The sequence below is a fragment of the Mus caroli genome, unplaced genomic scaffold (assembly GCF_978045245.1).
Source record: "Mus caroli unplaced genomic scaffold, Mus_caroli_1 scaffold_1, whole genome shotgun sequence".
In the NCBI taxonomy this organism is placed as follows: domain Eukaryota; kingdom Metazoa; phylum Chordata; class Mammalia; order Rodentia; family Muridae; genus Mus; species Mus caroli.
In genome coordinates, this window is record NW_028227256.1 from 57,178,007 (window position 1) to 57,192,423 (window position 14,417).

The 14,417-nt window shown below is 35.8% G+C and overlaps 1 protein-coding gene across 6 annotated transcripts in view; it reads left to right on the plus strand.

The window, feature by feature from the left end:
- The window catches only part of Nbeal1 (neurobeachin like 1), a 153,232-nt gene that overhangs the window by 98,041 nt on the left and 40,774 nt on the right, over positions 1 to 14,417 (plus strand). For all 6 annotated transcript variants that reach the window (XM_085837734.1, XM_085837726.1, XM_021162943.3 and 3 more), the window contains 8 exons: positions 1,870 to 1,996; positions 2,674 to 2,822; positions 3,436 to 3,569; positions 4,470 to 4,571; positions 5,986 to 6,081; positions 6,556 to 6,680; positions 8,676 to 8,816; positions 12,010 to 12,140. In XM_085837734.1, coding sequence (XP_085693860.1) covers positions 1,870 to 1,996; positions 2,674 to 2,822; positions 3,436 to 3,569; positions 4,470 to 4,571; positions 5,986 to 6,081; positions 6,556 to 6,680; positions 8,676 to 8,816; positions 12,010 to 12,140 — 1,005 coding nt within the window. The remainder of the gene's footprint in view (positions 1 to 1,869; positions 1,997 to 2,673; positions 2,823 to 3,435; positions 3,570 to 4,469; positions 4,572 to 5,985; positions 6,082 to 6,555; positions 6,681 to 8,675; positions 8,817 to 12,009; positions 12,141 to 14,417) is intronic.

The following is a 14,417-nucleotide window of genomic DNA, read 5'->3' on the forward strand; positions in this document are numbered from 1 at the left end:
AATCTCTTCTCTGTTGCTCCCCCACCTATCATACCCTATATGATCCCTTTATATATATCATACCCTATATACACCTATCATACCCTGATATGATCCCTTTTATTTCCCTAGTTTCTGTAGCTACTTCAGGATAGATACTCAAATAGGAAGATTTAAGCTAGAACCTCAGATGAGAGAGAACATCTAATGTTTATCTTTCTGGGTCTGGGTTACTCACCCAATACAGTCTTTTCTAGGTCCTTCCATTTACCTGAAAATTTCATGATTGCATTTCTCTTTACAGCTGGATAGTATTCCATTGTGTATAAGAACCACAATTCTGTTACCGATTGAGGGACCGTAAGGTTGTTTCTATCTCCTAGCTGTTGTGAATGAAGCAGCAGTGACCATGGCAGAGTGAGTGTCTGTGGAGTAGGCTGTTCAGTCCTATGGGTGTATGCTAAGGAATGGAATAGCTGGGCCATAGGGCAGATGTATCTTTAGCTTTTTTGATAATTTTCCACACTGGTTTTCCTAGAGGCTGCTTTAGTTTGAAATCCAGCCAGCAATGATGAAGGTTCTCTTTTCTCCATATCCCTTTCAGCATTTGTTGTGTGTGGAATGTTGATCTTTGCAATTCTGACTGGGGTTTTGTTTTGATTTGTATTTCTCTAATTGCTAAGGACAATAAACATTTTTTGAGATGGTTCTTAACCATTTTTTTTTCTTCCTTTGATGACTGTTCAGGTCCCATGCCCATGTTTTTAAATAGGTGGGTTGGGAGGGGGGGTTGTTGTTTTTTGTTTGGTTGGTTGGTTTGGTTTGGTATGTTTTCCTTGGTTTTTTTAGTTCTTTACATACTGTGGATATTAACTCTCTGTAAGATGTGTAGCTGGGATTCCTCTTCACTTGGTTGTTTTGTTTTTGTTTATTAAGTGTGCAGTTCCATGTAAGTTGGAGTGTTTTTAGAAAGTAGGAAGCACAGATTCAGAGAGCCTAGTGGCCGGACAGAATTGAAATCTAGTATCCCAACTTAGTGTCCATGTTCTTTCTGGTATAAAGCCCTTTGTTATTACAAAGTACTTAGTTTGTATCCTGTACGTGTATGTGTTTTATGTCTGTGTTAGGGCTACCTGTTCCTTCCCAGGTACCTCAGGAAGTGATGGCTCTGCTGATTGTTATTTGTTAACTGTAGACAACTGCTCATACAGCCTTTGCTTTCTTTTTTCTCTTTCTTTTGAGGCAGGCTCTCTATGTACCCCTGGCTATCCGTGAAACTCGATATATAGACCAGGATGGCCCTGAACTCACAGAGAGCCACCTGCCTCTGCCTTCTAAGTGCTAGGGTTAAAAGTGTGCACTACCACGCCTGGCCTGGCTGTCATTTGATATTTAATACAAGAATACAATCACATTGATATTAACTCATTGAAATTTATTTAATTATTAACTTTGTTTGTTTGTTTGTTTGTTTGTTTTTTGAGACAGGGTTCCTCTGTGTAGCCCTGGCTGTCCTGGAACTCACTCTGTAGACCAGGCTGGCCTCAAACTCAGAAATCCACCTGCCTCTGTCTCCCAAGTGCTGGGATTAAAAGCGTGTGCCACCACTGCCCAGCACTAACTTGCTTTTAATTAAATATAATTGATTCATAAATCTGTAATTTGCATAAAGTCAGCTCTATACCTCTTTCAGACTGCTAATCCAGTATTTACTCTATTTCTGAATCAAGAATTAGCCATTATTAAAAATAACTGTCATTTTAAAGGCATGTATATTTTATCACATGTATAATAATTTTAAAAAGTCCTCAAACATCAAAACTGTCAGAAAATACAGAAATGCTATAATATTTTGTACTAGTTTTTAATTCTTTTTTTTTAATTAAATAGGTGTTCAGCACTTACAGCCTTCCAGTGATTCATTGCTTTTGGAAGTAGTGAAACAAGTTAAACTCAGTGACATGGAGGAAGATAAACTAGAACTCCTTGAAGAGGACATGGCAGCTAGAGTAAATATGTATGTAAATAGAGTAAATATGTATGTAGAAGTATTTGAAAGCAGTTAAACTATGTTATGAGAAAGAGGACTGCAAAATTGTGGATTTGCTTGAGTTTGTGGCTTTCCAAACAGTTAATTGTTTAGTTACAAGTGTTGTAATTCTTTAACAATTAATGTCAGACCAGCTGTTAAGAATCTGAGAGTATTTACTGAAATTATTGAGGAAGGGTTTCTACGTAGGATTGTTGGGATCTGTATTTTAAATTATAAAGTATTTTTGAATGAAAATATTGAATGATGTATGACTTTAAGCTGTGTTTTTGTGGAAATGTGCACCAGAGTCTGAGAATATAACTTAGCAGTAGAGGGCTCATCCAGTGTGCATACCACAAGGCCCTGGGTTTCATCCGGGATGATTGTCCATGAAAGACAATTATTTGTATGAAATATAAAACCAAAAGAAAAGATAAAGCTATAAAAAGAAATCCATTCAGGAGACATTTAAAAGGTGGAATAATTATAGATACAAAAGTTAGTAAAAAATAAACATACTGCAAAACTATCAACTTTTAGCTAGACTGATGAGGAGTTTCAAAAGACAGCAACATAAACACCCAGTATCAGCAGTGAAGAAGACACTGTTCACCTCATAAGTGAGCTAAATTCATTATTGCTTCTTTTAAACTTTTGTTCAGTGATGAAAAGGAAGAACAGGATCAAAAGGAAAAATTGGTGTTGACTGAAGACTGTGAACTCATTACTGTAATTGACATAATTCCCGGCAGATTAGAAGTCACTACTCAACACATTTACTTCCATGATAACAGTATTGAAAAAGAAGATGGTGAGTAGTTCTGGGAAAATAATTACCTTTCATTATTAAGAATCCAGGTCCACGAGTCATGAATTAGAGGAAGAAACAAACAAGGTGGGACTGTGAAATTATAGTTTATCTTGTAAAATGAAAAATGGAGTCAGGAATTAGGTTCATTCATTCTCTTGCCTCAGCCTTGTGAGTAGCTAGGACTGTAGGCATGCAGAGCCCTCCCCACTTGCTTTCATCATCCTCATCAGCATTAATGTATTTTACAAGATTTGGCTTGAGGGTTTCACAGTAAACTTAGTTACAAAGTGCAGTCTTAATTTTATCCTACTTTTGTATATATACACTGTCCTGTAAGCTCTTTTTTATGACTAAATCTGAAGATCCACATCCTAGAAAGAGTTCTAGGGCATACATTTTAGAATTACTATCTGGCCTCATAGAAAGGTAGTAGAATAGCTTAGGGGTTCTAGAATAGTTTAAAAGAGAGAATTTATAACTCCTAATGAATGCTAGTTTTTGAATGTAGAATTCCTTTCCCCTGAGTATTACTTTTGGAAACAAGGAGATATTTTCTTCCTGGAGTGAGTAACTTTATGTGGCACCTCAGTCACAAAATTTCTTTTGTTTTCAGGTCTGGGCTTTGATTTCAAGTGGCCCCATTCTCAAATTCGAGAGATTCACTTACGTCGTTACAACTTAAGGAGATCAGCACTTGAGATTTTTCATGTTGATCAGTCCAACTACTTTCTCAATTTCAAAAAAGAGGTGCAGTACCTTTCTGGTAATCATAGAGTATGATTTTGAAATAATTTTCCAGCTACTGAGCTCTCAATGGTATTTTGGGCTATATCCCTGTTAATACAGAATATTAAAGAAGAAAATTATTCTGAGGCTAGTCAGTATATGAACTTTGTTGAGATTTGGGAATTGAGGTGGTTGTTTCCAGTGAGTGTGTACATACCATAGAACAGTTAATATCAGTCAATAGATGCCAGACAACATGCAATATATAAGATTAGACAAGCTGTGCATAGTGTGCCTAGATTTCCTTTTCTCTTCTTACGGGGACACTAATGCCAATATGATGTTTTGGCCTCATGACACTATTTTAAAAAGAACTGTCTTATGTGTACAAGGTGTAGTGTGCCTATAAGAATCAGTTATTTCATCCCACAGCGTAGTTCCTAAGGATTAGAGTCAGGTGATGAGGTTTGGTAGAAGACACCTTCCCCATTATCTATACTGTCTCCATGACCTCATTTAATATTGATCGCCTCCAAATGCCCATCTCTTTCCTATTATGAACTTATTAGTTGAGGAGCGGGTTTTTAAATCATAAACTTTGAAAGGACATATTCAAACCATAGCAGCAAATATGGTAAAGAAATTGAAATATCCAGAAGAGGTGAAACTATGGAACAGATAATAGATTCTGGTTTTCAAGAAATTAGAAAGGAGGCAGAATTGTGAATAACCACTGTCAAGTTGGTGCACTGGTGAAGAGTTTCTGAAGTAAAATAACGACGATAGAGATACCATGGGAAAGAAAGAAAGTACTTGTTCTTTAAAAGATTAACTATATCTTGGGAAAACTATACAAAAGCCATAATCTGTATTTGTCTTGACCAGTTTTTAAACTAAACAGTAGTTTTTTTTTTTCTATAGGTTAGAAACAAAATATATAGTAGACTTTTGTCACTTCATTCTCCTACTAGTTATGGAACAAGATCACCACAGGAGTTATTCAAAGCATCAGGATTAACGCAGGTAGGACATTTTATAGCTTGTTGTAATTTGATCATTTTACATCTTAGAATTTTGCTTAAAAAAATAAAACTTCTGATGTTTTTCTTTTGTGTGTTCTGACTGCTCTTCTTCCATCCATCCATCCATCTATCCACCCATCCATTTATCCGTTCATTCTTTTATTTGACTGGTTAGTTAATTAGTCAGTTTTGCTTTTGTTGATGCAGGGTCTCTCTACCTAGCCTTGGTTGTCTTGGAACTGACTTTGTAGACCAGTCTGACCTCAGACACTCAGAGATCTACCTACTTCTTCCTGCCAAGTGTGGGATTAAAGGTGTGATCCATTAGCCCTGGCCTTTGTTCCTCCACTTAGAATAAAATTCCAATTAAAATAATTATCTTTGTGTGTGGAGTGTGATAAGATTTGAATATATGACCCTATTTATGCCAGCCTTTTCTGTGAGGTCCTCCAGCCAAGAATTCTTTTCTGTTGTTGGAAATAAGCCTTGTTTAATAACATACAGTTCCTTTTGCTCTTGAATAAAGTTTATTCATTAACTACTAATGTCTCAAACTTACACCTAAGAACAATTGAGCTTTCTATAAATAGAAATATATCTCAAAATGAAGATTTCACTTAATGGATTGGAGGATACAGATTTCATATTTCACTGTTCACCATAATTCTAACCCTTTGCTTTTGATCCACAGTGAATTAAAGTTGATTGTTACTCTGTCAAGAAAACTCGGATGTATAACTTAACTATGTACAGTCACTAGAAGACTAAATATAATTTTGTGATTAATAGAAAGAAATGATTTTCTAATTCCACTTCATTTTGTTCTCTAAAGGTGGTTTTTCTTCAGATAGTCAGTCTAAAATCCATAACCGTATTAGCTTAGCTCATAGAATGCTTTAGCATGTTAGAGTACTGCCTTTTAGTACATATAGTGTGAAAATGTCAAAGGTAGGGCAGGCCTTTTAGAATTTAAAATTTCAAGTTAAATAAAACAATTAAAGAAGAGTCTTAATTTTTCCTCTTCCTGTTACCTAGGACTAAATCCAGAGTGATGCACTGAAAGTGCTCTACACTAGCCTGTATCCCCGGCTTAAGTCGTCCCAGATGTCCTCCAGCGTGCCATCCTCCCACCTCCACCTCCACACATGTAGCTGGAATTGCACGTGTGCACTACCACCCCAGAGTACAGTGTAGTACTTACGTTTAATTCTTTTGCTCTTTTTCTTAGACAGTAATTTTCTAAAGAAGTAAATTGTGAAGAAGTTGATTTGTCTCCATGTTAAACTTTTTGTAGCTCCATATCTTCAATCATGAAGATAATAGAGATAAGGATTACAAAATTAGGTTGGTTATTAATAATTGTCCCATTCTAAGAGGTTATATGATATGATTCTGATTTTTTTTATGCTGTCTAGAAATGGGTGAATAGAGAGATAACAAACTTTGACTACCTCATTCAAATAAATACCATGGCAGGACGAACCTACAATGACCTTGCACAGTACCCTGTGGTGAGTTTGTATAAATCTCAAAAATAAAATTAACTTATACTTTATAATGTATAAAAGTATATATGATATTCATGTTTTTATTTAGAAAAAAATGGGGAGGCTTGGGTACAGCTCAGTGGTAGAATGCCCTTGTACTGTATGTGAGGCTCTGGGTCCAATCTCAAGCACTGTAAAAGAAACACACAAGGTGTACATGCTTTGCCTGTATGTTTTCACCTTCATATTCTAAAGATATATTAAAACATGAAGACTAGTAATTAAAGGTAAAGTCCTTTTTTATTCTATTAAAAATAGCCCTGAAGAATTACTGAAAATTATTCAATTACTCAAGATAAATAAATATATCTTCAAAGTATTTATAATAGGAAAAACTATTCTCAGTGATTATCCTTCTATCTTTATGAACATCTTATGTTTGATGTTCTCTAGGTTCTCTAGGAAGAAATGTCTAAATTTTGAATTATGTCTCTTTAGTTTCCCTGGATTTTGCAAGATTATACTTCAGAAGAGTTGGACCTAAATAACCCTACTGTATTTCGAGATCTTTCTAAACCAATTGGAGTAGTTAATGAAAAAAATGCCAAAGCTATGCGTGAAAAGTAAGTACGTTTTAAATCTATTGAGAAACTCACTGTTTGAATTTGTACAGATTTCAGTCAAAACAATTAAATGTTACCTTTTCTAAATTAAAAAGGTTATGTTTAATTATTATTTTTTGAGTATGATTGTCTTTTTCTAGCATATAAATATGTGTACACTAAGCTATCTCTCCAGTCCCTAAATGTTTGAAAAAAAGTTTCTTTAATATGTATGGTTGTTTTGTCTGCATGTATGTCTGTATACCACTTGCATGCCTGATATCTGCAGAGGGCAGAAAAGGACATCAGATATGATAGAACTGGGTCACAGAGGGTTATGAGCCACACATGGGTGCTGGGGACCAAACTCAGGTCCTTTGGAAGAGCATCATATGCTCCTCACCACTGAGCCATCTCTCCAGCTTCATGTTATCTGTTTTTAACAGAAGCTACTTAAGATGTTTTTTCAAATATCTTATATTCATGGTACATATGTTACAGAAGGAAAATTTCATGTAACATACAGTGTATGTTCAATATATTTCACCATGCTTTGCTTCTATGTCACCCCTGTGATCTATTTTTCTAGACCATTTTGCCATACATTTTCACAAATATATATACAAACCAGATTTTATGTATCTATAAAATTTCACATATCTATAAAACCTAGGAACCACAATTGAGAGAGCAAATGTTTATGAGACCACCTTTACTCTCTCTCTTTTTTTAATTTAATTTAATTTTTAATTTATTTTTTGCATTCCATATTCCATTTTCCAACCTCCCCCACCATCCACCCTCCATCTGCTCCACATCCCAAACCTTCTCCCCACCCCACTCCATCTCCATGTACATTCACTTTTGTGCAGTTGGCATAACTGCATTCTTCATTATGACTAAAAACAATTCTATTCATCCATTCTTCTTGTTAGATCCCTGTGTTGGTTCTGTAGCTTAGTTATTGTTAATAGTGCTACCGTAAACACTTACATGCAAGTTGACTTAAAGTCATCTGGCTAACTACCCTAGCGTGACATGGCTGGGTCATGTGGTAGATCTGTTTAGTATTGTGAGAAACGACCACAGTAAGTTTATGTAGTGGGTGTAATGAGAGAATTGTCTTTTACAAATTGTGCTGTGATATCTATGTGTATGTACACTGTAACACACACATTAAATAAATGTGATTTTAAAAAAATGAACTATACTTACATTGCAGGGAGTGTAGCCCACTTAGTTGTTATGTATGAAACTTTGGTTTGACCCTCGGTGTTGCTGAGTAAAATTTTGTATATTATTCATTAGAATAAACGTTAGTGCTAGCATGTTGACACAGTGGATAGAGGCTCTTGCTACCAGTCCTTGCAATCTGAAATTGAGTCCCAGAACCCATATGGACAACTTAGCAGGTTGTTCTTTGACCTCAGTATGTGCACCATCATGCATGCACACACACAAAGAGTGAATTAAATACTGAAAAGTAAAGTTACAGCAAGGAAGTGAATTAGATTTGACAAAAATGTTTTCTAATCTCTATTTCAAAAATTTCTGTAGTCAACATACCTTACTATTGTATTATGCAAAGCTTGTGTGGCTGGAGAGATGACTCAGCAGTTGAGAGCATCGGTGCTTTTGCAAAGCACTCGGGTTCAGTTTCCATTACCCAAATGGCTGCCTACAAGCCTCTGTAACTCCAGGTGCAGGGGAGCCTACTCCCTCTCTGGCCTACACTGACACTGGACATGCAAGTGGCACATAGACATTCAGGCAAAACACCTATATGTTTATCATTAAATAAAAGTTACCTGAAATGCTGCAAAAGCTTCTTTTAGTGATATTTCATTATTTGTGAAACATCCTTAGAAATTAATTTTTCCCATAGTTATATGTGGGATGTAGATACTTTATTTACTAGTAAAGCATACGACTAAGGATTGACTTTTCAAAGAATACTATATTTTGACTCTAATTTCACCATTTTGCTATAGTTATAAAATCCACTTTTTTTTAAAGGTACGAGAATTTTGAAGACCCAATGGGAACAATTGATAAGTTTCACTATGGTACTCACTATTCCAATTCTGCGGGCGTCATGCACTATCTGATCCGCGTGGAGCCATTCACCACCCTTCACATCCAGCTTCAGAGTGGACGGTATGCTAACAGTTGAGCTATTTTCCTCTGATTGTAAGACTCAGAACTAGTCACTTTGATGTCATGTTCCGAATGATGGGAGTCATGGCTTTTAAATTTTCTACTAGGATTTAGTCTAGAGAAAATCAGCCAGAGTAGTTTAAGAACAGCTCATTCAAATTGATTCATATATAAGAAATTTGAATATGACTTTTTCCACTATTATTGTAGTGTACATTTGGAATCCCTACCATTTTGAGAAGTCAATCAGATATTTATTATTAGATATCAGACCAAGGATGTTGCCCAGTGGCTGAGAAGTTGTCTAGCATGTGCAAGGTCCAAGGATCAATTCCAAGTAATTACTCCCTCCTCAAGTTACAGAACTCATGTGGTTTAGAGCTAAGTCTAAGCTCTCCCTAGTCACATCTTAGCAGCACTACAGTATTCCTAAGAATGTTTTTCATAAAGACTAGATAGAGGAAGCAGTTGGGAATTCATAGCAGCTACTTGAAAAGGTCTGTAATACTGCTCTAATAGTAGACTCTGTTACCTGTTTCACATGTTGCTAATTATTCTAAGGGGCCTGCATGAACCCTCCACTGTCTGTACTGTCTAGGTAGCGTTTTGTTTCCACTTGTCTTAGTTCTGAGCACTGTTTTCCCAGTTAGCACTATACAAACACTGCCTGTTCTTATGTTCTTTCCATGTAACATCTATAGGGAACCTGTATTCTCTACCCTGTCTCTCTTTTAATAATTATTTTTTATTTTAATTTTATGTGTATTGGGGTTTTGCCTGTGTGTATGTCTATGTGGGTGTGTCAGATCTTGGAGTTATATACATGTGAGCCACCATGTGGTTGCTGGGTATTGAACCCAGGTCCTCTGGAAGAGCAGTCAGTGGTCTTAACCACTGAGCCATCTCTCCAGTCCCCTCTACCTTATCTTAACTGAGTAAACCTTGGTTTTCAAAAAGAGGTTCAGTCTCTAAGATTTTTAATCATCAATAAAATGTTGCACTGATATAATTTCCCTTCATAAGATATTGGAAGTATAACTAGGTTTATTTTGTTTTTTTTTATAATTTTATGAAAAATGTAATTTCACAAAGCTTTAAAATGAATTGTTTGTGCTTATAAGATACCATCAAGAAAGTACAACCACCAAGACAATCCATTAAGGAACTTGTATTTAGAATATATACAGAATCCTTACAACCAGATAATACAAAACTGAAAAATGGAAAAGGGTCTAAATAGACAGGTGTCTAATGCATACAGAGATGTGCAATATCTTTAACCATCACGGGAATTCAAGTCAAAACCACAAAGAGAGATCACTTCCCATCCTATGATCAGTTGTTAAAATAAAAAAGATAAAAGCTGCCGGGCGTGGTGGTGCACGCCTTTAATCCCAGCACTCGGAAGGCAGAGGCAGGCGGATTTCTGAGTTCCAGGCCAGCCTGGTCTACAAAGTGAGTTCCAGGACAGCCAGTTCTATACAGAGAAACCCTGTCTCAAAAAACCCAAAAAAAAAAAAAAAAAAAAAAAAAAAAGAGAGAGAGAGAGAAGATAAAAGCTACTGTTTGAAGGTTTTGATGTAAAATTAGAAAATAACAGTAGTAGAATTTCAAAATAGTAATCTTTATAGAAAACAGTCTGGCAATTCTCCAAGACATTAAACATGAAATAATTATCACTAGCAATTCTGCTCTTAAATTTCTACCCAGCATGATTGAAGACATAAAAATTTATGCACCCATGTTAGTAACAGCATTGCTGTGAATGGATGACTGGGTCAGAGATTAGTAGACATTTACAAACGGGTGAACTTTATGGCTGGAGATGGAGCTCAGTTGATAGGATGTTTACCTAGCAGGCCTAGTGCCCTAGGTTTGAGCCCACCATTGTATAGACCTGATGTGAAGACACAGTACAGTAATCCCAGCCCTCCGGAGATGGAGGTCAGTGCTTAAGGTCATCCTCATCTACGTCGCAAGTTCAAGACTGCATTACGTGAAGCTCTGTCTTTAAAAAGAAAAAGAAAAATCAGTATTTACCATTTTTACTAAAACCCATAGCTTAATTTTTCCAAGAAAAAAATCAAGAGAATGTTATGTTTTTTATAATTAAGGAAAGCACAGTCCAATTAGAACATTACCACTTGAAATTTCTCCAGCCATCATTCATACCTATAATGAAACCTAAATCAACTAGTTAAAATTTATGGGCTGAGGAAATAGCTCAGTTGATCTCTTGCCTTACAAAGTATGTGGACCTGAGTTTGGCTCTCCATCACTCATGTAAGAATCTGAGGATTGGGGACAGGCTAATCCTTGACGCTCACAAGCCAGCCAGTCTAGCTGGTTATCGAATTCATGGGATCCTGGTTCAATAAGAGATCTTATCTCAAAAAGTTAAAGTAAGCTACTGACACATGTAAATAATTTAGCCACAATACTATCGCCCTACTGGCTTTTAGTGAAGAGTTTCTGCTAATAATGTATTAACGGTTAGCTCAGAAGCATTTCTGTAAGTCTCTTAATTGAAAATATAAGTACTGTTATATTTAGCATTATTTTGAACTCAGATTTTTTTTTTTTTCTTTTACAAACAATCTCTCATGTTGTAGCCTACCTTGCCCCGGAACTCACTCTGTATGCTAGTCTGATCTTGTAGTTGAAAAAGTACTTCCTTGGCATTCCCAAGTTCTGGGATTTTAAGGCAGTAAACTCTATGCCCACTGTATACTTTGATCTTTTCAAATATATAACTCACATTCACTTTTTGTAATAAATTTACTCATCAAATTTTGTGTCTTTAACATTCTTTTGTGGTTCAGCCCAGAGGCCTGAGCATTCCAGGGATGACCTCTACCCATGTCCTGCAGAGTCAGCATACACCTTTGCTTAAAAGTCTCTTAAGATTATATTTAATTAACATGAAATTCTGTTCTAGTGAGATTTCATTTTCAGTTAATTTAAACAAAACAATATTTTGTTTTGACAGTTATAATGATAGTATTAACTCCTGACAACAAATAATGAATTATAGATGACTATCATAAAGATAAAAGATGTTTTCAGATATTAAATAGGAAGATTAAAAAGACCAGCTGCAGTCATGTGGAAGTTTAAAGAGAACTTAAATGTTCTTGATTTACACGTCCTTGTTTTCATTCATTAAACTCTTGTCTTTCGTTCCCATGAGCAGGTTTGACTGTGCAGACCGGCAATTCCATTCCATCCCTGCTACCTGGCAGGCACTTATGGATAATACATATGATGTTAAAGAACTTATTCCTGAATTCTTCTATTTCCCAGAGTTTCTAGAAAATCAAAATGGTAAGAAATAGGGGATATAAATTTTCATTCAACAGGTTCCAATGAAAAATACTGAAAAACAGTTTTGAGGACATTTTCTGTAATATTGCATAATTTATTTAAGGTTGGTTTTGTATGTAGATTACTCAGTGACAGAATTTAACTTAGACCAGAGAAGTGACATACAGAGCTAAGTCTTACTTCACCTTACTTTGAGGTGATACAGAAAAGTAAGATATGAGTGGGATTTGGACACATGAGAGAACGTAGCTATGAGCACAGTCTTTAGTAGACATCTAAAGCTGTGCTGTACACTGCCCGCCATTACAAGTCTTTGGAGGAATTGGACCGAGGTCAGTGAGCCGATCCATGAGCAAGCAAACTTAGGTTTTCAGAGAATCATCACAACATATTGACCAGCTTACTTATGTGTTTCCTATCTATAATTGCTTTTAGAAATTAATGATCAACTTGAGTAGTTACAAGAGATCATATAATTCACAAAGATAAAAATGTTCTTTCACCTTTAAAGAAGACTTCTACTGACTCTTTATTTGGAATGTACAAAAGGTGCACGTTTAAAAAGGTGCTCAGTCATTCCAGCTTTTGAAAAAAATTAGGTTTTTGGAGTAGAGATGCATGATTGACAGTTACATCTTAGAAATATCCAAGTATTTTTTCTGTAGTTATTTTGCCTTTTTTTCTTTCCTTTTTCCCCCCTTGTGTGATGCTAGAGATTGAACTCAGAGACTAGCACACAGTTTGCAGACACTCCATAACCAAACTGCTTCCCTAGCCTTACATTTGTTTTTAAAGCACAACTAAATATGCAAGATTTTGTTTTATGTTTGATGTAGATTGTTAGTCAGCTATTAGACTGTAATTTACTAAAGCCACTAAAGTGTATCAGGGAGAGGAGAAGTGATTGGGCTGAATTTGAATGGAAAACTTTTAAGATCCTCTTTGCTCCGCAATGTTCATTGGAGCTGATTGCTCCCTGTGACTTCATGGTGCCTATGTATAACTGTAATTATCTAATTGATTGATATATAGGAACTTGGGCGGGAGAAGACAAATAAGATTTTAGGTTTTTTTTTTTTTTTAATTCAATTTGAGAGATTTTTGTTTCAGGTTGTATAGTAGTATCATGGCCAATTTCTTTCTGTATGTCCACTCTGTTACTCCAAGTATTTTGGCTTTGCTTTATGGCTAACTCTTCTCTTTGTTACAAATAATTGAAGAAGCTTGAAACTACAGCATCTTGCCAAGATGCAGATATAGATCTGTTAATGTCCTTTCCTAAGTATAACCCTTATAGCTTCATTCTCTAGAACTGTCCTATACCAACCACTTAGCTAATCACATGGAATAGATATGACGTTCAGGGCAGAAATGAATGTGCAGATGAGCCGTAGGTTCTGCCGTAAATTCTAAGGGAGACAACTTCCAAGTGGACAAAGAACGTTAGCTGCCACACAGGGATCACTCACCAGAAAGCCTAGCACCCTGTGCTCCCTGTCACTTGGACTTTTAAACCTTACCTAGACTTAGGAAACGTGCTATTTCAAGGTAGCACACTATTACTTCAAGACTTTTTGTTTTAAGAATATTTTAAGACAGTTTTTCTTCTCATAGTGTACGAACAAGAAAACCTCATACATGAGAAAGTTTTGTCACATGTCATATTCCAGCAGTAATAGCAAGTGTTTTGTGAAAGATAGTATGTTATTCTTCCATAAAGCAAAACTCTGAGTGAGTGAGTTCAGGGTATAAGTTACACCATAAAATTTTAATGAATGGTATTTTATAAATTAACTATTAAAATGACCATTATTCAATTTTAGTTGTAAGGATAGATAATATTTCATTTTGATTTAATTGGATCAATTAAAGAGTGGATTGTTGTGCCTTCACTGTTCTTTTTTCTTTTTCATTTGCATGCGTGTGTGCATGTTCATATGCACTTATGTGTGGAGGAATGTTTTGTGTGTGTGTGTGTGCACATGCACACTTTCAAATACAACCATGCATTTATATGTAGAGGCCAGAAGTAACTATCTTTAATCCCACTCCATGTTACTTTTTGAAACAACTGGGTACCCAGCAAGTCTCTAGGATTCTTCTGGCTCCACCCTTATTTCTGTGGTTACTGGCATGAGCCACTGTACCTAGCTTTACATGGGTGATGAAGATGCAAATTCAGATATTTATGATTGAATAGCTAAAATTTACCCACTGAGCATCTCCCAAGTTTCCCATCCCGGCTTTTCTAAGAAAAAAAAATTCTTACTCTGATAT